The sequence below is a fragment of the Montipora capricornis genome, chromosome 10 (assembly GCF_036669925.1).
Source record: "Montipora capricornis isolate CH-2021 chromosome 10, ASM3666992v2, whole genome shotgun sequence".
Taxonomy (NCBI): domain Eukaryota; kingdom Metazoa; phylum Cnidaria; class Anthozoa; order Scleractinia; family Acroporidae; genus Montipora; species Montipora capricornis.
Window position 1 is genome coordinate 53,137,828 of NC_090892.1, and position 25,460 is coordinate 53,163,287.

The window sequence follows — 25,460 nt, forward strand, 5'->3', positions numbered from 1 at the left end:
TGGTCTTAAAACCTTTGACTGACAAAACTTGCACACAATCCACTTGCCATTTTTTCCATCTTCCGTAAGATAATCCATTTTTAGCAACTGAAATACTGCCTAAAAAGTTCAAAATCATGGGTCCTTACGATTACTCAAACTGACAGGCGTTTCTTTACTAACACTGAGTGAACCTGGGAACTAAGCGACATACGTGACATACGTAAGAAAAATTTTGTTTCGCAATGTCATTACGTAGTTTGTTATTTTTAGACATTTGCATTTTGCTTGGTCACTGAAAAAGGGAGTTGGAGAACCAATCAGGAACCCTTTGGTGAATGACGTCCATGAAGATGGAATAGATTTATTTAGCAGGTGAATGACTGATACAAGTTAGAATTCTAAGTTTTGAATTTGATGTGATCTCGATTACTGTACATGAGCAATGACCACAGTCTTATCTCAAGACATACCAGAAAGCGAAAATCGAAGGTATGGCGTCAAGTTTACCTGATATTTTTTATGGAGTAATTGTAAAAGTGTTATGTTGTCGCCTAAAGTCCATATCGCAATTATTATTATATTCCTAGCCTCGTCGATTCTTCCATTAATCCAACTAGTACTGTCGGGTTGCGAAGGAGATGTTCATGGAAGCCAACTTCCCAGAGGTTGCTAGAAGCCGCAGAAGAACGAATTTTTAAGTGTGAGCTCTTAATTAATATGTTGTTTTTAAGGTGCAAAAGTAATAAATGTCGAATAGGTAGCAGGTCAACAACATCTGTCTTGAGTCTTACTCATCAACACACCAATCGCTGCTGTTAATATTAAATCTTTCTATTTAACTGAGAGTGATCATACCTATAAGTTTAATAATATGAAAACTTTAACGCAACTTAACGTAAAATATTTACACACATTTACATAACAAGCTTATAAAAAATGAAGATTGATCTTAGGATAAAAATTATTTTTTCTAATAACTAGTGTGCACCACTAATCACCTCCTTTTTTAGTGAATAGTTCTTTCCCATTTGATTATTTTTAAAATAATCCCTTGTGAATCCTGGAGGATAATTGAGGATATCTTAAAGGTTGCACTGTGAGTTCGCAAGTTTTCTTGAAGGATCGGATCTTTTCAAGTTGTTTAAAGAAAATGCAGCCTTGTGGATTTTGGAATCTCTGAGATACAGAGTTGACGTATGTTAAAAAAAGCCCTGCAAATGGTCTTTCAAAAATGGTCTGTTACATGCAAAACTGCTCAGAGACCTTTTGAAGAGCTTTTTTTAAGATGCAACAATATTCAAACCCTGAACTAGGCACTTTAATTTGCAGATGTAATATTTGACACTCTTTCCAGATTTTGTTTTTATTTTATTTTCTTCTAAATCAATCAAGGACCCCATGGTAACTGAGAGCAGCATATAATATTCTTCTTAAACTTGCAAGCATGTGAAAGTAATAACGGTTTGAATTTGACATTTAACCCACCCCATAGTTGCATTAGCATCACCAGTCAAAGAACAAGAACGATTTCATTGTGTTGTACTGGACATTTGATTTGCTCGCTCTGAAAATGTTGGAATCTATTGTTTCAGTTCTTCCCGCTGATTGGTTTTCATTATCAGGGTGGTCCTAGTTTCATTGAATGCACTGTAAAGTCAGCAGCATTTCTACAGTAGTTGTCTGAGATTTCAAATCAACTCCTTCTATTTTACTGTTTTGTTTGACAGATATTACTGTTCCTTATGAAGGCAAGTATGTACCTTTGGATGGTGGGGAAAAGGTATGGACTGTGAAATTTAATCCTCAAGGGAAGAAAGTTCCCTTGGTGATGGTGCATGGCTTTGGAGGGGGTATTGCTCTCTGGGCCATGAGCATTGATGCCCTTGCTAAGAAGAGACCCGTCTATGTATTTGATGTATTGGGATTTGGACGTAGCTCTCGTCCTAAGTTCAGCACAGATCCCTTACAAGCAGAGGAGGAGTTTGTGGCCTCCATTGAGCAGTGGCGGCACCAAGTGGGCTTGAAGAATTTTGTCCTCCTGGGACATAGCTTTGGTGGCTACCTGGCAAGTGCATATACCTTGAGACATCCCTCCAGAGTTAAACATCTTGTGCTGGTGGATCCCTGGGGTTTTAAAGAAAAGCCAGAAGAGTTGGAATTTAACATTCCATTGTGGGTTAGGGCTTTAGCTGCAGTGATGAGCCCATTCAATCCACTAGCAGGATTAAGAGCTGCTGGTCCATGGGGTATGTTTAAGGCTGATTTGTGGATAACCATACTTAATGAATATATTACACATATTAATGAACTTTATTTAAGTGTCAACTTAAGTTTAGCATTGGGTCACTAATGTGGGACACTGTTCCAAAATAAAATCAAAGTCGTAGGTTGGTTTTTGAGGAAAGGGGAAAACCAGAGTACAGTACTTGGAAAAAAACCTCTTGGAACCAACACATTCAAACAAGTCTAGGAATCAAACCTGGTCCACATTGTTGGGAGGCAATTGCTCTCACCACTGTGCCAACCCTTCTCTGATGTCAGATATTTAATGATGAAAAGGTCAGGGAACTGGGTGCTTACCCTACAGCTAGATTTAAGAGTTTGAGAGAGGATTGAATCAAAGTGACTGTATGATTTCAGCCAGACATCTGCTACCTGAAATACAGTTGAACCTAAATTTAACAAACTTCCATAAAACAAAGCCTCAGTATAAAAGAATGTTAAATATTATTTTAATGATCTACGGTAATTTTTAAACCCATTTAAAGTTCCTCATTAAGCCAACTTAATTTCTAACTGAAAGAAAGTTCAACTGCTTTAGGATTCAAGCATTAGTTGTATGATGTACCTTGATCAAGGCTGTTCATGTCATCTTTAAACCACACCTACACCTTTTTTTTTTAATGAGGGCAACAATATTATTATTATTATTAAAGCCAGATACAGGCCCTGATTTCAAATTTTATGTTTCAAAGTGGGGGCACATCTTCTTTAACCCACTGACTCCCAGGATGCCCTCAGTTGCTGAGTAAAATCGTCTGGCATTAGACAGAGTAAAATTTGTTAATTCTGACTCCGTGGAGTTTATGGGTTAATGGAGGGGACATAGTTTTTGACTGATTAACCCACTGACTCGGCCAGGGCACCTTACCTAGGATACCTGCAGTTGACAAGTCAAATCATCTCGCGTTAGACACAAAATCTGTTAAGTCTCACTCCCCAGAGTCAATGGGTTAATTAAATATGACGTTAAATTTATCTTGTTTTCTCTTAAATTGCAGGTCCCTCTCTAGTTCAGAAATTCAGACCTGACTTTCAGGGGAGGTTTTCACGCCTTTTACCAGATGATGCAGTTTTCAATTACATTTACCACTGTAATGCACAGAAACCAAGGTATGTCCTTCAATTTTTTTTCCTCAAGAATAGTGTTTTGGATTTGTGGATTTAACAGCTTTTGGCTTTGATGGCTATCTGATCAATTCAGGCAGGCATCGCCAGCAGCTGTTAATGTTTGGACACACTATTAATCTTTAGTATAATTTTCAGCGGTGAATATAAGAATTTTAAATTAGTGTTATATTCACCACGCTACCAGGTGGTGGCGCGGCTGCCAAGCCAATCAAGCACGTTTTGTGCTTTTTTATCTTGTTTTAACCCATTGTTTTGCGCTTTCTTGATATTCACCGCTGAAAATTACACAGTCTAAAATAATTATTCACCTCAGGCTCAGTAAATGTTGGGGAATATTTACCTCGACTACGTCTCAGTAAATATTCACCAATATTCACTTCGCCTGCGGCGAATAATTGTTAAATATAATCCTTGTAGACAAAAAAGTCATATACCGTAAGTCCCAAGGTGGTTTTATAAAGTATTATTAAATTTTGGGGAGGTGGATTGCTAGAGAGAAAGTTATAGCTTTAAGGGTAAAACACACACTTTGTGTGTTTCGTCTTGAAAGGATCAAGAACAGTCCTTTTCTGGACTGCACTCATTTCAGCAACAATTACCACCTTTTTATTGTTCAGTGAATACTCAGTTGAACTGAGATCGTAAAATGCAGACTTTAACCTATACCTTCAAGGGTGTTCAGTCTACTGCGCCACTCACATGTATTGTTCAGATACAACAAGTAGGCAATAATGTTATTATTATTGCCTACAGTACTGCAATCTTTTTTCTGACAACCATGAAACAGAGCTACCTGGAGGAATCCCTTTTGGTGTAGTTTGACATCAGGGATATATGTTTAGGAAATTAACTGCACTATACATTTGCATGCTGCTCACAAAAAGCCATTGGCACATCAGTAATAATATCATTATTATCATTATTATTATTATTATGTGTCTCTCTCTCAGTTGCTTACCTACACCGTAATGTTTTGGATCATCAGGGCAATGGGCGTTTTTATACTAGGGACAAATTATCCGTCTGGACAAACTTGGTCAAACATTTGTTCTTCATCTGATTATGCGTCACTAGTATAAAGACGGGCACAAGACGCATTATCCGTTTAGATGAACTATCTTTCATTGTGCATCTTCAATGATTTAAAAACTCATCAATGCAAATTTTATTGGTCGGAGTGTAATCAACCTGAATCTTATAAACTTTAATTTTTTTATTTAATTAATACAAAATCTTACCAGTATTTTTTGGTATCATGGTAATGTAAATTTTCATAAATTTTGTTGTAATTTTGCTCTGTTTTTTACAGTGGTGAAAATGCTTTCAAGAATATGAGTGCGATGCTTGGCTGGGCCAAGTTTCCAATGATTGACAGAATTGCACATGTTGACAAAAACATTCCAATGACAATGATCCATGGTCAAGAATCGTGGATCAGTCATGAACCCAGCTATCAAACAAAGTATCTACGAAGTAACAGTTATGTCAAAATAGAGGTAATTTCAGATGCTGGACATCATGTCTATGCTGACCAGCCAGATGACTTCAACTTTGTTGTTGACAGAATTTGTCAAAAGGAGGACAAAAAAATTGGTACGGCTTCCGAGTGAAACAAGTGTTTAAAGTGGTAGATTTGATGCCATACTGGAGTGGAAATAAGAAGTTTGCAAGTGGAGGAGATTGTATCCACTAAGTTTCAAATCTGTCCTTCATTTTATACCAATACAAAATCTTACTTCAATAATGATTTCGTTGTCAATGTTATTTAATCAAAATTTCTTTTGAGCATTGTCTAGATCATGTATTGTAATGTGAGTAGATAGTGTAAAATAGTGATATAACACTCTTCTGGTATATGCCATAGAATCGTTTTCTCTTCTCTCTAACGTAGTCTGAAGGTTTGTGCATTTAGAAGGAAACAAATGATTGATAGGATATTCCATGGTATCCCACTGGTCAGAATACTTTTCATCTCTTTTATGTAAATAGCAAGAATGATTACTGGTTGTTGTAAAAATGGTCTTTTATAATTCCTCTTTTACTGTGATGTACAGTGTTGAAGTATACAAACACACTATTTCAGTAACTCTTAACCAACAGTGTAAAAATACAGAATTCTGAACAGTCAATGTTTTCTGAGACAATTCTTTTAGCCTTTTATGTGTCAGGTTTTTAGGGTTTTAGTTAAAATAGGTATCCTTATTAAATGGGCAGTGACACAAAATTGAGCAAAATTCATTGACTGGAAAGTGGCAACCAAATCAAGCGAAACATTAAAATAACTACTTAGAAAATTGAAGGAAGGTTTAAATAAAACAGCAAATACAAAAGGATGGGCAAAATTGAAAAAGATGAAATGGATTGTGATTTGGGTTTTTGAACACTGTTCTGCTTATCAGTTTTTCAAGTTTGTAACTTTTTTTTCGTCACGAAGCTTTGGTTTGTGTTGTTTAAAAGTAATAATTAATTCTGAGTCAAAGGGAATCTCCACTTCTAAAAAAGAATAACGTTTAATCACAGGAAATAACCTTTACAGTCAATTCAGTCAAAAGCATTTTCAAAGAAATTGTTTGTATCCGAAGTAAATCAGTTTTAGAATCGCCTATTTTTGTTTTCAAATTTCGCGTGCGCCGGGTTGCCCTATTGTTATTAGACAAAAGCTCTTTGTGTCAGAACAATAGAGCAACGGTAACACGTCACAATTATTCAAGATGGCTGTGCCCGCAAAATGTAAAGGTGAAAATAAGCGATTTTAAAATTCACTTTTCTTGATATAAACACTGTTTTAAAAACAAATTTCGAACAAATTTGTCTATAAACATAATTTCCTTCGGTTTAAACGTATTCTGTAGTAAGAGTGGAGGTTCCCTGTAACATTAGATCGGAGGACGGAGCATGCGCATAAGGTTTCGAGGCCGAAATTTTTCGAAGTGCGCATGCTCAAAACGGAAAACTCGTACTCCGTCTCGTACTCCTGGTCGTCCTCGAGGTCCCTATTAAGTTGTATAGCGAGAAGGGGCGAGTAAGTACAGTAAAAGGACACAAAATGAACTGCACTGCCGTGACACATCCCCATAGCCCACAGCTTTTGAATGGACATTGATGTTGTTAACCTTTTCACCACTGAACTTACCGCCATCTGTAAAAACTGTGACTGTCACTATTAGGAGGGAAAGGGTATCAAAACATCATGAAAGTGAAAGCAAAAACATGAGATGTATTTATTTTATTGATATTTAATGAGAACCTGTGTTGAGATTGAGAGCAATTTTTGCTTTGTTTTATCGTGTTATGTTTGTCCGTTTTATGGAAAACTCGTATAAAAGAATTGTACGTGTAGATATTTAAGTATACGAGTTCTGTCATTAAGGATGATCTGAAATAAAAGAAGAAAAACTGAAAAAATGGACATCTCCTTTCGAAATATTGGTAAAAGCAACTGATATTACTTCACTGTTTGATCAGCCTTTCACTTGTCGTTTGTTAATTTAATATCCTATATCAACCATGTAAGATCAAGAAACAGATACTTTTTGCTACATCTATCTGCGACATTTAACCGTTTCCGCCAACCGCCGACGCGATTTGTACAACACTCCACATTGTTTAATGCATGTCCTGTAACTTTTCCCAGTAATTGAATATGGCAAAACGCAGACACCTTTTTTAGCGTTTTGGGTACGGAAACTGAGAAACTTACAAACTAAGTAAGCGAAACAAAGTTTGCTTTTACCTGAAAAGTTGATTTGAACGCTCGCATTTTCAGGTCGATAAAATTCTTGGTCAGTTTGATAGTCAGTCCTATAAGTTGGTATACTGGGGGCATGAATACCTAGACATGGTATTTTTCTTTAAATTGACGCACGGGCTTGTTAATGTAGACAGCAATACTGTACCCCGTATTCCATCCACGGGCAGAAATACAAGATCTAATACTATATGTGATCAAATATACAGTGAGTAGATGTAGAACATCAACTTTTCAGAAATCCTTTCTTATAAGATCTACACGCATATGGAACACTCTCGCCTATGAACTTGAACTCAGTATGGACAGTCTCTATTCTTTTAAAGCTATCATGAAATGCTAATTATCCGCCCTTGCCAACTACGATGTTGATAACCCCCGTTCATTCAAAACTGTATGTCTCAAGTGTAATCGTTCTCGAAGTCTTGTCTCGCCCATCGTGCATGTTGTATGTAATTGTACCTAATTTTTTTTACAAGTATATTTTTTAATATATTTTTTTTCTCTCAGGGCCCGCAGTAATTGGCTACCAGCTGTTGCGGTGTCCCTGCCACCACATATATATTTTTTGTATTTTTCAGGTATGCAGTGGAAAGTTAATAAATACCGAAATAAATGAATATGTAACCCGGTTATCTTTGGAAATTTTTAAAAACAAGTTCGCAACGTGGTATTCGGTGGAAGTCCAAAAGCAAGTGGGAAGTGAGTTAACTTTGAATGAAGACATGAATGTCTCTTCAAAGCTATCGGTTTTGAAAGTTTATTTTCCGCCAGACCCCAGGAAAGGGTTCATGTCTCAGTTAAAAGATCGATGGGAAAACGGAAACAAAGGGTGTACAGTGTAGTTGCTGGAAGAGAGGTTAACCATGCACTGTTGAGCTAATAATGAGACCGATATCACCAGGAAGAGTATACAATTCATCTGCAAAAAGAAGCATGTTTAAGATGTAAATATCGAATGATTCTTTTCCCAGTTCAAATATATACTTTTATCATATCTACATCCTCAATGGACTTATCATAAATTGACCATCTCACGGACATGGTGCGTTCACACTAAAGAATGCTTCACAGTTGAATAGAGATTTTTTTTCCAGGAGAAGGGGGTCACTTTTAATTAGAAACTGAAACTAAATAAAACTACTTACAGATTTTAGGAGCTCATCAAGGGGAGAATCTATTTCCCATGCTTGGCCCAGGATTCAACAGTATCCAAAGTAGATTTATTTATAGAACGCCTCTCATGGGAGATTCATCACGCTCACCATCGTAAAAGCCAATCAGAGCTATCTCAGCGTCAAAGGAAAGTAATATTTTACCAGAAATTCCTTGTAACCTCGCAATCTGATTGGCTAATTTGCCGTTGTCGATAAGAGTCTAGACAATGCTGTACGCGTCATGCTCGCGTCAATTTGTCACGCAATGTAATAGCCAATCAGGAACGCCCATTTTGGAAAATAAACCAATCATATTGCGAGAAAGTTATAGACAACGCTTGCTCTTTATTTGTGTCATGATTCTGCTCACGCTCTGAAATAAAAACTTTCTTTAGCGTTGAATATTGTGGTAAAAAAAAATCGAAAGTGGTTCAGCGTTGTTTGTACACTTATCGACAAGGATATTCGTACATTTTCAACGCAACATGTCTATGTTCATGTGCCCTAGGCCCCTGGCGCGCAAGAAGTGGACCTAACGCGCATGCGCTAACGCAACCATGTTGCGTGAACTTAAATGCGTGAACGTGGCCAAACGAGTACAACATCATGCAACATCCAAAATGTTGCACGAAAAATTTGACCGTTTTCAAATTTGATCCAACATGTTGCAACATATCGCAACATGTCGCACAACAGAGTGGCCAAACGTATGCAACTTCTGTTGTGCCCAACAATTATCTATTATCGAATTCCCCATAATACACTTTGTTTGCCCCCAAATTTTGCATAAACTATTGTTTTCAAATGCTCTTGGGGACACTGCATATTCCCAAGAGCATTTGAAAACAATGGTTTATGCAAAATTTGGATGGCAAACAAAGTGTATTACGGGGAATTCGAAAATAGAAAATGTTGCAAGATGTTGCGTTGAAATGTTGCGAGCGTTTGGCCAGGCCTTAAGAGTGCAGACAACGCTGAACCACTTTCGATTTGTGAATGATACTTTTCGCGGGAAAAACCTGTTCCTAAAAATAAATTTACTCGGGAAAGGGTTGATTCAAGGAATAATTAGTGGATAAAGAGGCTCCCTTTGATGCGCACCTGTACTTGCTCATTGTTTTTCTGGAAAGTTGCCACGGAAACATGGATACCTACTGGTAACTGATTTTATAAATGTACAGATGGACAGCAAAACGATTTTACTCGAGGCGTTTTGGTTACATTGTCGTTAAAAATCGACAGCTTGTGGAAAACTATTGCCCTTATTAAAGTACGGAGAACAGTCGTCAGGTCCTGTAGTACTGTCTTACCCTCTCCTCCCCCGCCTCAGCGAATTAAGACGTTATATGTATCATGTTTTGGGGATTTAGGCAGGATCTTGTATGACTGTGTAGCCCGATCCTGGAGTGGCAGTCTCTGTTGCAGGTGGCGCAGACATGCCTTGTGGAATCGCGCGCAGAGGCTGCGCGTTCTTTCCTCGCCGCTCTCTTGTATGTAGCCTAGACTCTAGCTTTCGCTTCCGCCTTTGAAACCCCTACTTTGACACTTTGCCGCCATGTATCTCGGTGTTTGGCGATGTCCTCCCATGCACTGGTGTCGATTAGTGCAGATCGAAAGTCTCGCTTGATGACGTCCTTATAGCGCAGCAGCGGTCATATCGTCAACTCACGCGACGAACGCCCTTCCGCAGTTCTCCATAAAGGATTTCTCTTGGCAGGCGGTCAGGCTCCATGCGATTCGCATGGCCAAGCCATCGAAGGCGTGGCTGAATGAGCAGTGATGGCATGCTCAGTGAACCAGCGCGCTCCAGGACCTCTGTGTTGGTGACTCTGTCCTGCCACCTAATGTGTAGAAGGCGCCGAAGGCAGCGGAGGTGGAATCCGTTGAGTCGCCGGTCTTGTCTGGCATAGTTCGTCCACGACTCGCTGCCATAAAGGAGAGTCGACAGGACACAAGCTTGGTAGACGCACATCTTGGTCCTTCCGCTCGAAAGGTCATTGCCCACACTCGCTTGTTGAGTTTGGCCATCACAGCAGCTGCTTTGGTGATCCTGCAGCTGATCTCAGCATCGAGAGAAGTCGAGCTTAACACGGTGGAGCCCAAGTAGGTGAAGGTGTCCACAACCTCCAGCTCCGTGTTGTCGATGGTGATGACTGGGGGAGGGGGGGGGGCCTTACGCCAAGATGTTGGTCTTCCTGAAGCTGATCGTTAGCCCAAACGTCTTGCAGTCGTGGGACAGCTTGTCTACGAGGTGTTGGAGGCCCTCCTCGCTGTGGAATGTTAAAACAGCGTCGTCTGCAAACAGCAACTCCTGTACGAGCACCACGTAAGCTTTGGTTTTGGCGCGGAGTCTGGCAATGTTGAAGAGTTTGCCGTCTGACCTCTTCCGGACGTAGACACCTGTACAGTCTACAAAGGTATACTGGAGCGGCAGCATCGAGAAGAAAATCCCGAACAGGGTTGGAGCAATAAGAAGATCCACACAATAGGAGTTCCGTAAGAGTGGAGTTTTATGAAGGTTTATTGGACGCGATTGATAACTGATCAAAACTTTGAACTTACACTCGTGATTGTTTTTTAAGATCAAGTTGCAATCATTGGAGATAGAATTACAATGTTTATGATGTGCGTAGGGTATATTGTTACAGGACACAGCCCTGCTTTACTCCACTGCTCACTGGGAAGGCATTGGAGGTGGCTCCATCGAAGCAGACCGTACTCTGCACGTCCTGGTGAAAGGAGGTGATGAGCGCCAGCAGCTTTGGAGGGCAGCCAATCTTCTGGAGCATCTTGAAGAACCCGCTTCTGCTCATCAAGTCAAAGCTTTGGTGAGGTCCATGAAGGCGAGAAACAATGGCTGCTGCTGCTCTCGACACTTCTCCCGCAGCTGCAGGAGGGAGAAGATCATGTCCACTGTGGACCTCCCGGCTCTGAAGCCACACTGTGACTCGGGGTAGACTTGCGAAGCAAGGCTCTGCAGGCGGGTCAAGGTGACCCGAGCGAAGACTTTGCCAACGATGCTCAGAAGAGAGATGCGGCGATAGTTGTTGCAATCACTACGGTCACCCTTGATCTTGTTCAGGGTGACTATATTGGTATGCTCCCAGCACACAGCTGAGTACAGGCAGAGGAGCTCATGAAGCGGTTGCAGGATGGTTTGCTTCCTGTGCTTCAAAACTTCCGGCGGGATACCGTCCTTCCCCGGTGCCTTGCCACAGGCGAGACCGTCGATGGCTATGCTGAGCTCTTCCAGTGTCGGCGTGTTGTCAAGCTCCTCTATGACTGGCAACCCAGGCAGTGCTTTGAGGGCAGTGTCTGTGACGATGTTCTGGGTTAAGTAGAGCTAGAGATATTATGCTCTGCATGCTCTGATCAGTGATGACCTCGCCAGTCTTTGATTTGAGCGGGGCTGCTTTGACGCTCGTAGGGCCGGTGGCAGTTTTGATGCTCTGTATTACGCTGTATACCTGTAGGACATATGTGATGACATAATATGTATTGGGGACATAATAATTCCCCATACATGACGTATCTACGCTGCTGGGCCTTGCTCGAAGGGCGTCGCGTGTGCTTGGGGAAGGGTTCTGTTTTTGAGGCAGCATCGCTTTCCTCTTGGCCTCCGTGACTGGCTGCATTTCAGATCTTTTGTTTAGGACTGAATTTTAATATATTGAATGTATCGAATGTGAGCTATTGCTACAAATTAACTTGGATTGCATGGTTCATTGAGCTGTTTGCAGCTGCTGTGATTGGTCGAAGTAATTGCTGCCGCAGCGAGGGAGCCTGAAGCGAACGAACGAAGCAGCTCTCACATCGGGAGAAGAACACGTTTTTCTTCGAAACACAAGGGATTCAGGTCAAAGGCGCAAGGAATTGTGATTATGCGCGAATGGAGGAATTGAGATGCGCGGTATGATCTTGTTAGACAGAAGTGCTGTTTTCATTTCGCTCGTATCCTCAAACTAAAGACAGTTTCACTGTCATGCACGCAACAAAAAAGGAAAACTTGGAAACAAGTCTGTGCGGTTCATCGTTTCTGAGTTATTTGTCGAAGCATTTCACGCAACATTATAGAGTTTTGTATCGGCGTCGACAAAACCCGGATCGGATCACGGATCGGATCATCGGAAAAAAAATCAAGTCCAACAACGAATAAAAAATAAAAGTGAAAAACTGAAATATGTTAAATGAAACTTGAGAAATGTTGCGTGACAAACCCAAAATAAAGTCTGTGACAAAACGGAGCGCAGGCCTCGCTGGAAGTCAGTTTGTCTCAAACCCTCACATCTGTGTTGAGGAGTGTTGTATACGTATCATTTCATCAGTTAGTTATTATTTCTTTTTAATAGAATCTCACGTGCTACTTTTCCTTTATTCAATATTATTTAGCACACGCGGTGAGGTATGCGATTTATGTAGTGGAATATTAGTTTCTTTTAGTCTATGAGCTTGTTAGTAAATTCTTCTTTACTTCAATTGGATTTCTTACACGCTAAGCAAATTTAAATTCCACGAGCATATTGAACTAATGATCAAACAATGAGGTGCGGTGACCAGATCGAGTGCTCAAGGGTCGGGTCATGGCCTAGGGGACATTGTGGTGTGTTCTTGGGCAAGACACTTTACTCTCACGGTGCCTCTCTCTACCCACGTCTATAAATGGGTACCGGCGACAAGCATCCCATCCAGATGAGAGTAGGGAGAGTAGTCGCTTCATGGATAGACTCCGGCGTGTTGGGCCACTGGCTCGATTTACCTTTCACGAACCTTTTACCCACCCCCAATGCAACCAACCAAGGTCCCCTTGTTTTTTAGTGGTGACTCAGGGCCATTTTTCTCAGGACATTTCTTGGCAAAATTACATTTTTACATGTACGTTTTATCTCAGGAATTGATCAATTTTAATTGATCCTTTTGGTTCTGTCAATCAATCATAACACGCACATTTAAATGTGCGTGTTATGATTGATTGACAGATCAAAATGTGCAATAAAATGTGCGTGTTATGATTGATTGACAGATCCAAATTACCCATAAGAGGTGGCTTGAAACACGAACATTATAAGCAGGTTCGCATATCCCTGATACTTAAACAACAACAACGCTAAAATCTATATAGTAGAGGTAATTTCAGTGGGTGAAACGTGGGGACTTCCGGTCAATTAGATATTTTTATCAAAGCACATTTGTTGTGGAAGTCGCGTGACGTAACAACATAATTTTTCGCCGGTTTTGCATAAACATGGAGAGCTGGGGAAATTGATGCGAGAAATTCAACCGATAAGATGGAGGAAACGGGAACTCCAGGGTATGCCCAGATTAATTAAAACAAAGATAAAACAAAACTGGTGACTTCTGCTTTGATGTTTAGCCGAAATGAAATGAAATTTTATCGTTCGCATTTCAGGAGCGCCAGTGATGCCGATCAAGAACGAGGGAACTGGTTTTCTAGTTGGTTTACTTGGTGTCCGACTTCAGAAAGATTACTGGAATTGGCAGAGTTACAGATTCTGAAAAGTACGATTGATTGATTTATCCAAGTGTTTATAGTATTCCACGTGCAGTAAGATTTCAAGTTGTTGTTTTAATTTGCCGGCATTTGAACGAACGTCAAAAAAAAGAGGTTTTATACCGACGATGTGACTGAAGTACGTCAGCTTCTTTGTTTAAATCATTTGCATCTTTTCATCGTTGTCGAGAGATTCTTTCGGGAAAATCGTAGTGAAGAGGTAAACTTAAGTTACCGTGGACCAAAGTTCATTTCGTGTTTGTGTCGCGTGTGAACGACGATTGCTATTAATGATAGATCAAGGCTCATTCACGATCGTATTGATGTTTTGTCATTTAATAAGGTCAGGTAAGTTAACTGCACAAAGATCAGTCTGTCCAGTACTGCACTTAGTTCTGGCCAGGATTAAACGATAAGTTCTTTCCCTCCCGAAGGGTTTTGACAACTTAAGCGATCTCTTGCGATTTTAAAATGCCCTTGATTTAGGATGACATAATCAAGAAATCTTGAAGCAGAGCCAACAAGCTTCTTAAAAGTGACACAAACAAACGAAACGAGACCACACAGGGCTTGGTGAACCGCACGTAACCCAAGCTCAGGATGAGCCCCCCCCCAAAAAGGAGAAACTTAAAGAAGGTGTTATGTTCCTAATTTTAAGGTGGGTAAAACCAGTTTCACCTTCTCCTTATTATAAGGGTTCTAACTACTATACTGTATCATGTAACAGCAATGTTATGTATAGGTAATCACATGATTTTGAGTGCAATTTGCAATAAATAATCACAAGTAAAATTTTTTTCAAAGACAACCAAAAATGCACAAGCCCGTTGGGCGAATGCAATTTGTAGTCTTCGAAAAAATTTACAAGTGCTTATTTATTCCAAATTGCACGAGAAAAATCATGTGATTACTTATTAATAATATACATGAAGAATTTGTAGATGGTTAAGCAGAAGAAACGCATGCGTATCATGAAATCAGAGGGAAAAATTGCACCATAAATTGCGCCATCCAGGGAGTGCGCTTGATTTGAAAACAAAAGATTTGACTGGGCAGACCCTATTGTTTATTAGCCAATCATAATCCAGAATTTGATGTGTCATTTTCACTGGTATTACACTTTTTGCACTGTGTTACACTTGAACTGCACTGCTCTCAGCCAAATTATCAGAATCTAGTAATTTTTTCATGTATATTATTAGGTACCAAATAAAACACCAATGATTGCTTAACAAAATGTGCCCACTATTGTTATGTAATAGGTTACTATGACAACATGAAAGCTCTCCAAAAACAAAAAAAATAAGGTAGCTCTGAATTGGCTCTCATTATTTTTTAAAACTTTGCCTAAAGTACTATCTCATGTTGCCATGGTAGCCCATTATGCCACAATAGTGGGTGCATTTTGTTAAGCAATAATAATAATTTGGTGATCCATATGGTACCATAACATTGCTATTACCCGATACAGTGTTGTAATGACAACCCTTCTAATGAGAAGGTCTCTTAAAAGTAATGAAATGATTCCAGCCACCTTAAGGGGGGTTGCTGTTAACTACCAAATCGTTGCTATGGACCCCTTCATATAGTCATTTCTTGAGTTCCTTTGACTCTACAGTTATCCTTTTTCGCAAAGTGTGTTCTTATCTGGTTTGTAGCCTGCAAAGCAATTATGAAGTATTATTACAAAAAATGATGGGACAGTTCCCATCCAGTGAAAAACCACCTGTTCCTTTTGTTTCCTGATAGCTTTTACATGTTTTTCACTAAAACCCATGGCAGAGGATTGGGACTAATTGTGCATATGCCTTCTGATTGAAGTGATGTCAGATTTCCATTGAAAAAGTAATGTGTGGTTCATAGAACCATCCATGAAACCTTTGTGTAAGGCTCTTTGACTAAAAAGCTTCCTTAGCAACCATTGTCTTTCTGTAGTTAAGTGCCACCCCCTTAAGGAATTTTATTTTCCTGATTGGTTGCCACCCATACTCTCAGTGAACTCCATGACAAGTCAATAAAAGGAAAGCTTGCACAAAAGCGTACAGTACTAGTGTAATGATAAAACTGTTTTGTGCATCAGTGCCTTTTTTGTATTTTCCTGTCAGAAATCCAATCTTACTATGAAAGTGAATTTGTACACTTGGGAAATGAGCACAGGATTTGGACCTTAAAATTTAACCCAAGAGCCAGAAACACACCCCTGGTCTTGATTCATGGATTTGGAGGTGGTGCTGCTTTATGGGCAATGAATGTGGACAGCCTATCTCAAAACAGGACTGTGTATGCATTTGATGTACTGGGATTTGGTCGGAGCTCACGGCCACTGTTAAGTAGCGACCCAGGAGAAGCTGAGGAACAGTTTGTGGACTCTGTTGAACAGTGGCGAGAAAAGATTGGTTTGGACAAGTTTGTTCTTTTGGGTCATAGCTTTGGAGGTTACTTGGCAAGTTCGTATGCAATAAAATATCCATCTAGAGTGAAACATCTAATTCTTGCGGATCCATGGGGATTTCCCGTGAAACCTTTCGAGAGTAACACCAACAGACACATCCCGGTGTGGGTAAAATTTTTAGGAGCTGTTCTGAGTCCTTTTAATCCACTGGCAGGTTTACGGGCTGCTGGACCTTGGGGTATGTACTGCCACATCCATGCATTAATATTTTGGATAGAGGATGATTTACCTTCACGTTTACCATATACAATGGGAAGGGTTAACAACAGCTATTACATTGTCCGACACGTGGGTTCATAATTCTGTTGAAATTACTCATAAAAGTGTCTCCTTCTTCCTTGATAATTTGAGACAGTGCCATAGAAGGCTGTGTTCTTATTTAGAATGTTTGCAATGCTGCCACAGACTCAACAGGAAGAATTGCAGACCAGAACAAAGTGGTCTTTCAACAGGTCTCAAATAGCAACCAAAATAGAGACTGCTTTTCAGAGAACCAAATAATAAAAATGGGAAGTAGTAGTGTGACCAAAATGAGAATAATAATAATAATTGAAATAAAGGTTTATTGTGGTTAATACATGCATGTTATAACTGGAAAACATGTAGTAGCCTTATCAAGATCAGCTAGTTTAACTATTATTGGCAATCTCCCTTCCTGAGTTTCAAGAAGTGTGCAACCTTGAATCATATGTTGATGAATTAATTAAAGCTCTTCCTTTTTTGTGTTTATACTTAATGATGTTAGTGCTGTCAGACAAATTCTTGAATCCAGAAATTCACATGTATCAGTGTGGTGCTATGAAAACCAGCTTTTAATCCACCGAGAAATAGGGTTACATTGGATTATCTCTAATAGTATTACAGTAGCTGTTTCCATTTGGACAAATAGTACATTCTATTCACTTAGTCTCGTAATAGAATGTTATGTCAAGAAACTCAAGAAGGTGCAGAATTAACTTTGTTTGTGCAGCATTCTCACAAATTCAAAGAAAATTATTCAACCATACCATGCCAGCTGTTTTGAAAGATTTGTTGTCTGTCCTTCAAAAACCATCTTTTGATTTTGGTTTAGACGTAACAATGTGCTAGTACAGTAGAAGGGTGTAAAAGGCTTGCACCATCATACTCGTATGAATTATCTTGCAAATTTAGCGTAATACATGATCATGACATTCTAGTAGGGGAATCGTTTTATATCCCCTTACGAAAAAAAGAATCTAGTCAGCACAGTTTTTTCCACAGAGCAGAAGGCATATGGAACAGCGTAGAAAATAATTTAAAGTAGTCGCCTAGCTGTTAGAGCTTTCAAAAAAATAGCCAAAAGCCAACAAATATAGAAACCTACTTTGATGGATGCCTTTGATCTCTACATGATTTGTATAGTGCCTCAGGTTGTCTCATAGTTTTACAGTTACTGTAATCTTAGTTTTTAAATCTCAGGTCAACAATATTTTTGCTTAGTTTTATTGGTTTAATTTAATTTATTCCATTTTCACTGCAATTACATAAAAAAAGTTAATATATGCATTGCAAAATAATAATAATAATATTAATAATGATAATTACATTAATGAAAATCAAGTATTAATAACAGTGCAGTGGGGAAGACTAGAAGGGAACTGATGAGCCATATGTGCCTGTCAACCCATTGTGAAAAGAAAATGTATGAATATATAAAAGCTCAATTATTTCACCAGCAATTTTTTAACTAACTAACTATTATATATATAAACTAACTAACTAACTAAACTGTAACTACATTGTAACTAATTAGCTAGCTGCTGATTTTAGCCCAGGTGGTATAGGGGTGCTCAGGGTCAAAGGCCTTATCTTTATAAAAAGTAGTGAATAATCTCTTAAAAGAAGAAACACTAGAGGTGGCAGTCCTCAATTCATTGAGCAAATTGTTCCATGAATACAGGATCCTGTTAAAAATGTTCCCTTAAAAAGTCCCGTCCTAACTTTATTAATTTTCAGTTTATTACTAGAGTGTGACCTTAATCTCTCATCTGAACAAAATTGAAAATACGAATTAAGTGAAGAGTTAAAATGCTCGCACTTCAGTTTATGAAAGGTCGAGAGGTCCTTGACTTCTCTGGGGTAAACCAGTTGTAGCAGGTTGAGACGTTTTAGGCACTCATTATAGCGAAAATGGGGTAACATAAGCCTAGTCGCATGTTGTTGCACCCCTTCTATTCTTTTTATCGAAGTAACTGATTTTGGGCTCCAGATTTCAGAGGCGTACTTGAGGTGAGAATGTACTAGAGAGTCACGTAGAAGGATCTCAGAGGTGGTGATAAAATTTTGCTCACACTGATAGTGCAATGAATGAAACCCAGCATTTTGGTAGCCTTGTTCACCTTGGCGTAGAGTGATCACTAAAGCTAGCTTTATCTGACATAAGTATCCCAAGATCGCATTGGGGTCCCACCCTGCTAAGAATGTTGCCTCCCATTTTGTAGTTATAAAATTATGGGGTTGCACTTCCTTGTTACTGTGCAGAGTATCATAATATGTTATTAACGTTTTTAACATAATTCAATTTGTAAATTAGCATTAAAAAACCCAGTGGGGAAATTATAATAAGTTATTAATTTTATTTAGGTATAGTATCTTCAAGCTGCCACATTTGCTCATTTCGTTAATTAAGGGCATAAAACTGGCAGGAGTACTAGTACAAAGCTAGACAGTTAAAGTTAAGCCAACAAAACTTGACTTGCATGTTGTATCACCCCCATGATTTAAATATACATATGTTACAGGGGTGTTACTAAACACAGGAACAGAACATGACAGAATATACCGGAATATGCCAGGATGAGGCGGAATGGCATCGGAATGAGACAGAATAAACAAGAATGGTACCGGAATATACCGAAACGAGCCGGAAATAAAGCTGAATTACCAGAATAGACCGGAATATGCCGGAACAAGGCGGGATGTCAACAGAATAAGGCAGAATAAACCAGAAATACACCAAAATCAAGCTAATTAGCATGGACCGGAATAAAAAGGAACAAAAAGTAATTTTTATCATTCTAGACTGTGAATGAATTAGTGTTGCAGAACAGAGAGACTGACAGAAAAAAGGGCAAGTAACAAGGCTTGGAACGAGTCACGATGTTCTCACAATTCTTCATGTAAATATATTATCAACAAGCAATCTTTTTTCTGTGCTTCAGACTTTTTTCTTCAAACAAGGAGACACTGCGTTCAGGTTCGCTGGCATTTTTGCCAGCAGTCGGGAAGAGAAAAAGAGTCTTGCGGTGGTTTGTGCGAATCTATTTCTGTGTATCTCCATCACGTGTGGGTTGTGGGAAGCAGGCAAGCAGCAACGGTAATTAGTTTGTGCTTTGCTGAACTTGATTGTGATTGGTCAATACACAATTGACCTGTCAGATTGAAATAAAAATGTTCACGGGTTTTCTGACTCGCACAGTGAAAGCTGCCTCCGAGATCCATAGACAAACACAATTAGAAGAACATTCTGTTTCTCTTGCTACTGTATTTGTTCACAAAAAAATTATTACCTCCACAACAAATAATTATTCATTTAGCGACGGATATACCTGTCAAATTTTTCTTGTGATCGAAGTGTTCCAAATGTGACAAAAGGCAAAAACACATGCAATTCCCTTAGGGAATCACGTGACAACAACAAAAGCTGACTGAAACTACCGAAAATCGGTCTGCGCTAACTAAAACATTTTCATTGGGCATTTTCAGGTTCATTCCAGCATATTCCGCTTTATTTGGTTGTCATTCCACCTCATTCCGGTGTCATTCCGGCTCGTTGCGGTATATTCCAGCACCATACTTGTTCATTTCGTTTCATTCCAGTGTTATTCCGCCTCATTCCAGCACATTCCGGTTTATTCCGGTATATTCCGTTCCATTCCGTTCCGTTCCGTTCCTGTGTTTAGTAACACCCTATGTTATAGGCACATAAGGCAAGTGCCTGTGCCACTGTCCTTTCCCCATTGACAAGTCAAATTGTCTGACATTAGCCAGAGTAAAAGGTATCAAGTCTCACTCCTAGGAGTCAACAGGTTATTGTCTGCAGTCTGAGTGAATTATCTGATTCGCATATGAATTAATTGGACTAGAAAATTATTCTTTTAACAGGTCCATCACTTGTGCGGCAATTCAGACCTGACTTTCAAAGGAAGTTTTCCAGCATGCTTTCGGACGATGCCATTTTTAATTACATTTACCACTGCAATGCTCAAGAACCAAGGTGAGCCAGTGTTATTGACATTACCATAATGTTAATTTAATTTTATTATAATTATAAAAGACAAGGTTAGTTGATTTGAACTGTCATCAATTTGTTCTCCAGCACAAAGCAATCTTTTTGACACCTAAGCAAGGTATATTATTATTTATTGGGGCAGCAGGGACAGAAAGAAAACACCTTTAAATGGGTACGTCAAGAGTAAGAGTACATGGCAAGTATTTCATTATGCACAAAAATTTTGCCAGCTGTTTGTTTTTTACGAGAGGGAAAAAAAGAGCCCAGAAAACCTCTAGAAGTAAAGAGGAAACTCAACCCATGTGACCATGAGTTTGGAAGTCCAACCACAGATACATGATATTGGTGGAGAGCTCTCCCCATAAACATGGCACATGCCCCTTTTTCCTGCAACTGGTACACATAGGAATCTTGACCGGGCTGATTTTGGGGGATGTTGCCAATGCACAATTCATAGAAACCGCTTAAAAGTTAATGGTGAGCCTCTCTTTTTGCAGTGGGGAGACAGCTTTTAAGAATATGACCATACCTTATGGATGGGCCAGACATCCTATGATTTACAGAATTACCAGCATTGACAGAAACATTCCTATGACCATGATATATGGATCTCGATCATGGATCGACAGCAGCTCAGGTCAAGAAACAAAGGAAAGACGTATAGGATGCGAAGTTGATATTGTGGTGGTAACTGGTGCAGGACACCATGTGTACGTTGACAAGCCTCAACAATTCAACGAGTTAGTCGAGAGTGTGTGCCAAAAAGAAGATGAAAGTAGCACAGAACATGCAGCTGATTAAATCCAACTAGGACCATCATAATAATTATTATTGTCAGTGTCATGTTTCAAGTCTAAAGAAGTTTGAACTACAACATTAATGTCTGAGGCAACCTACCAAAGGGCATGAGATTAATAATTATTTATAAGAATTAGGCATTCAACTACTCCATAAACATTTCATGATTTGTCTAAAGAAAGCTTAATCACCAAGTTTGAATAGCCTTGAGATTCAGCTTATGTTAGATATAGTAGGTACAAATTAATTGCCACATGAAAGCTGGAGAAATTAGAAACACAGTACTAGTAGCTTTATGGTACCATTGTGGGATAAACCATTGTAGGAATTGAACAAACTGCAGATAGCAAAATTGAACCAATCTTTAAACTACTACTAGCATCCTATTTGCTTAGTTTGTTTAAATGTGATGCAAAATCTAGGAGCAAGATAAATGGCAGTGTGATGAAGCAGTCCATATTAAAGAAATACTGCCATTTATAAATAATTATGTGGGGTGAGAGGTGCTTCATTCCTTTTAAATTTCATGTGGTCATTTATTAATTGAGCACCTTTTTGCTGCATGCTGTTTTAATGTGAGAATGTAGATCTAGTCTATTCACTACTTGCACAATCCCATAATACACTTCTTTTACCCCCCAAAAATTTTGCATAATCATTGTTTTCAAGTACTCCTGGGACATGAAGATGTCCTGAGGGAAATCAAAAACAATGCTCATGCAAATTTCTGGGGGGTTAAAGAGGTGCATTATGGGATTTGTGCAAGTAGTGAATGGAAAATAAGCAAGAGTTAATTTATTTTTAAGAAGGGGACTCCTTGATCAATTGCCTGTCAGATTTTAATTTGGTTCCAAAAACAGCCCGTGACATGTCCATTTTTCTTTCTATACTAATTAACATATCATACCATTTCAAAGTTTTTAGAAGTAATAATATAAATTATTGGCTTTTTAAGGGGTTATTTTATTACAAATTCACCTGCAATTTCAAAATGATCAATGGTAAACTCTTATTTCATTGTGTCTGCATGCATGGCTTACCGTACCTGCAATATTTATTATTTGAAACATGTACATTTTTATGCTATAAATTGCTGGTTAGGGTTAGGGTTACGGTTAGGGTTCTTTGATTTTTTTGTGAGTATCTGTATGTCGTGAAGAGAAATTTAATTTTTCTAACGGGAAAAAAAAAGGGAAATAAATCAGAAACCTCCAATAGTAGTGTTCAAATACACTCAAATTGTGTCAGTGGTTTTATTTTGAATGTTTCAGAAAAATCATTTGAGCTAGAACTGTCAGTGGATGCTTATATCATAATAAAAAGCCTTAAGGATAAGTGTTATGAACACACACTTGATAGTGTAACGGTGAAAACGATGAGGTTAAACTATTGTGGGACATGTGGACCCGCCACTGTCCATTCCAGGTGATCTGGTGACGTAACTCGGAGGACTGGGGAGAAAAATTTTGATGCCGTATCCCACAACCGCGCGCGGTCTTATTTTGGAATTCTACATGGGAGAAGCGAGGTTAGATCTCGTCGGGTCTACTTGAATGTTCATTCAGTAACCGGAAATGTGGTAGACACGGAATGATCTGTTGAGTTTTAGCCAACTAAGGCCGCGCGCGGTTGCGGGATACGGACTTTAATTTTTTTCTCCCCAGTCCTCCAAATTACGTCACCAGATCACCTGGTTGTGTTTGCGGATATTGTGATGTAAGCTGTTGCGTAAGCCATTGTTTCCCAGAGGCCCTTGCGACATGCCATGTGTTCGCAGCCATATTGCTCGATGAAACGTGTTGTTGTTGCGTTCGGTTCTGCCTCATAGTCGATTACTTAGCTAACATTACATGGTGTCAGCAGTGGTGACCGACAATGACGTCCTTCCGAGTTCAGCTTCGGAAAATTTCGACTTTAGCCATCTATAGTTTAGCCATAGTTTAGCCATCCATAGTGCTCTGTCAGATCCATTTTGGAATATGCCGTGGCTGCTTGGCAAGACATCCCTGAATATTTGTCATCTAAATTAGAATCTATACAAAGGAGAGCCCTTAAGGTAATACTCCCGGGTGTTGGTTATAAGGAGGCTCTGACCATATCTGGCCTTCCAAGACTAGAAGTCAGGCGAGAAACATTAAGTACGAAGTTCATAAACTCCGCCCTCAGGCTAATGTTTATAATGTTCCTTACAATCTTAGATCTGGGAGTGAAAAGTCCGTTCGCCAGGAGGCAAGAACCAAGAGAGCTAATGATTTTATAACTTTTAGATTTCTAGATTAATTATTATGTAGATTTTACATTAGTATACCTTAATTATTTTTAATAGTTTTGTAAATGATACCGCTTGATAATTCAGTTTATACATAGTTCTAATTGCAAAGAGTGGATTAAACGATATATATCCAGAGGACTGGGCTAAATGGAGCCGACGTTTTGACCTCTTTCAACAAGCATCAGGCCTTGTGAAAGAAGAGGAAGAAAGCCAGATCAACACTTTGATCTAAGCCATGGCCGACAAAGCCGATGATATCCTCAACTCCTTCAAGTTATCAACTTCTCAACTGAAACAGTATCACACTGTCACACGCGCGCGCCAAATTCAACCGACGCCGACAAGAGGAAGGTGAGACAGTTGATAGTTTCGTCATAGCTTTACACGCTTTGGCCGAACATTGCGCCTTTGGGACACTTCAGGACGAATTGATTAGGGACCGGATCGTTGTTGGCTTACTTGACTCTCGCGAAAGCGATGCATCAGGCCCGACAAAGCTAAGCCGTGAAGAGACAGCAAACCCTGATGAAAAACGACTTTAAAGAACACGGCGAGGTGGACGCTGTCAACTTTAAGAAGCTGTCAAAATCAAAAGACTTCAAGAATCAAGTTAAAGATTCCCCAGCAGCGAGACGCTGTGAATACTGTGGAAAAACCCCAGGACATATTCGACAAAACTGCCCAGCCAAGGAAACAACTAACCACAAGTGCTCAAAGAGAGGTCACTGGGGAATCGTTTGCAAGTCTTCGAAAACAGTTGGCTCGGTTGAGGAAGAAGACTACGCTTTTTTAGGAGCACTTGGAACCGAGGCAGGCGAAAACATCTGGTCAGTAAAGCTCTCCTTGAACAACTCCCCTGTTTCCTTCAAGATAGATACTGGGGCGGATGTGACGATAATCCCTGAGAGTATTTATAATTCACTGCATCCTTCCCCAACTCTGATCAAATCAAGCAAGACTTTGTTTGGCCCAGCAGATACAGCCCTCCCTACCCATGGCTACTTTATGGGAAAAATCACTCATGGTGAAAAGGCTACAGACCAGGAAATATTTGTTGTGACCGGAGCCCGGCAAGCCCACCTCGATCGCCCAGCAATAGAGTCACTCCAACTTGTTGGGAAGATAAATGCCATTGAGGTAAACAAAGATTACAAAGCACAGTTTCCAAAACTGTTCACTGGACTTGGAAAACTAGACGGACCTGACTATGTCATAAAACTGAAGCCAGATGCCAAGCCATTCGCTCTTACCACACCCAGGACAGTGCCTGTTCCCCTCCTTTCGAAAGTCAAAGGAGAACTCGCCCGGATGGAGCAAATGCACATCATTTCCAATGTTGATGAACCAACAGAATGGTGCGCGGGGATGGTCGTAGTCCCCAAGGCTTACGACAAAGTTCGAATCTGTGTAGATCTAACAAGGCTAAACTGACAAGTCTTTAGGGAATTCCACCCCTTACCCTTTGTTGACCAGACACTAGCTCAACTAGCTGGAGCGAAAGTATTTAGCAAGCTAGACGCAAATTCAGGGTTCTGGCAAATTGGCTTGTCACCAGAGTTGTCCAAGCTCACCACCTTCATCACTCAATTCGGCCGGTTTTGCTTTAATCGTGTACCATTTGGAATAAGTTCGGCGCCCGAACATTTTCAAAAGCGAATCTCACAGGTCCTGGAAGGAAAAGAAGGATCTCTGTGCCAGATGGATGATATCCTGGTCTTCGGTAAATCCTTCAAAGATCACGATGAGCATCTAAAAAAAAACTCTATGCAATCTACAAGAGGCTAACCTTACCTTAAATGAAGAAAAGTGTGAATTCGCCAAACCATCTGTAGAATTCTTAGGCACCATTGTCAATGTCGAGGGCATACAAGTTGACCCC

At 39.6% G+C, this 25,460-nt stretch overlaps 4 protein-coding genes across 4 annotated transcripts in view; 3 read left to right on the top strand and 1 right to left on the bottom strand.

The window, feature by feature from the left end:
- Positions 1–183, bottom strand: part of LOC138020778 (guanine nucleotide exchange factor MSS4-like) — a 3,290-nt gene extending 3,107 nt beyond the window's left edge. The window contains exon 1 of the mRNA XM_068867706.1: positions 1–183. This exon is cut by the window's left edge and continues 27 nt beyond it. Coding sequence (XP_068723807.1) covers positions 1–78 — 78 coding nt within the window. The 5' untranslated portion in view covers positions 79–183.
- Positions 184–307: 124 nt separating this feature from the next.
- On the top strand, positions 308–6,798 carry LOC138022405 ((Lyso)-N-acylphosphatidylethanolamine lipase-like). The gene is made up of 5 exons (XM_068869532.1): positions 308–471; positions 570–682; positions 1,710–2,228; positions 3,264–3,375; positions 4,703–6,798. The coding sequence occupies exons 1-5, from the start codon at positions 425–427 to the stop codon at positions 5,001–5,003; spliced, it is 1,092 nt and encodes a 363-aa protein (XP_068725633.1). The 5' UTR covers positions 308–424; the 3' UTR covers positions 5,004–6,798.
- Positions 6,799–13,346: 6,548 nt separating this feature from the next.
- LOC138022291 (1-acylglycerol-3-phosphate O-acyltransferase ABHD5-like) lies at positions 13,347–22,548 on the top strand. The gene is made up of 5 exons (XM_068869393.1): positions 13,347–13,606; positions 13,706–13,815; positions 15,913–16,437; positions 20,385–20,496; positions 21,009–22,548. The coding sequence occupies exons 1-5, from the start codon at positions 13,584–13,586 to the stop codon at positions 21,310–21,312; spliced, it is 1,074 nt and encodes a 357-aa protein (XP_068725494.1). The 5' UTR covers positions 13,347–13,583; the 3' UTR covers positions 21,313–22,548.
- Positions 22,549–24,106: 1,558 nt separating this feature from the next.
- LOC138021004 (uncharacterized) lies at positions 24,107–25,012 on the top strand. The gene has a single exon (XM_068867883.1). It carries the CDS (start codon positions 24,107–24,109, stop codon positions 25,010–25,012), a length of 906 nt encoding a protein of 301 aa, XP_068723984.1.
- Positions 25,013–25,460: the final 448 nt, after the last annotated feature.

Bases quoted from the DNA above. Each gene is read 5' to 3' on its own strand.
- LOC138022405 (XM_068869532.1), top strand. From the start codon at position 425: ATGACCACAGTCTTATCTCAAGACATACCAGAAAGCGAAAATCGAAG. The intron at 683-1,709 runs GTGAGCTCTTAA...TTTGTTTGACAG, and splicing joins AGAAGAACGAATTTTTAAGT to ATATTACTGTTCCTTATGAA. The intron at 2,229-3,263 runs GTATGTTTAAGG...CTTAAATTGCAG, and splicing joins AAGAGCTGCTGGTCCATGGG to GTCCCTCTCTAGTTCAGAAA.
- LOC138022291 (XM_068869393.1), top strand. From the start codon at position 13,584: ATGGAGGAAACGGGAACTCCAGG. The intron at 16,438-20,384 runs GTATGTACTGCC...TTCTTTTAACAG, and splicing joins ACGGGCTGCTGGACCTTGGG to GTCCATCACTTGTGCGGCAA. The intron at 20,497-21,008 runs GTGAGCCAGTGT...CTCTTTTTGCAG, and splicing joins TGCAATGCTCAAGAACCAAG to TGGGGAGACAGCTTTTAAGA.
- LOC138021004 (XM_068867883.1), top strand. From the start codon at position 24,107: ATGAAAAACGACTTTAAAGAACACGGCGAGGTGGACGCTGTCAACTTT.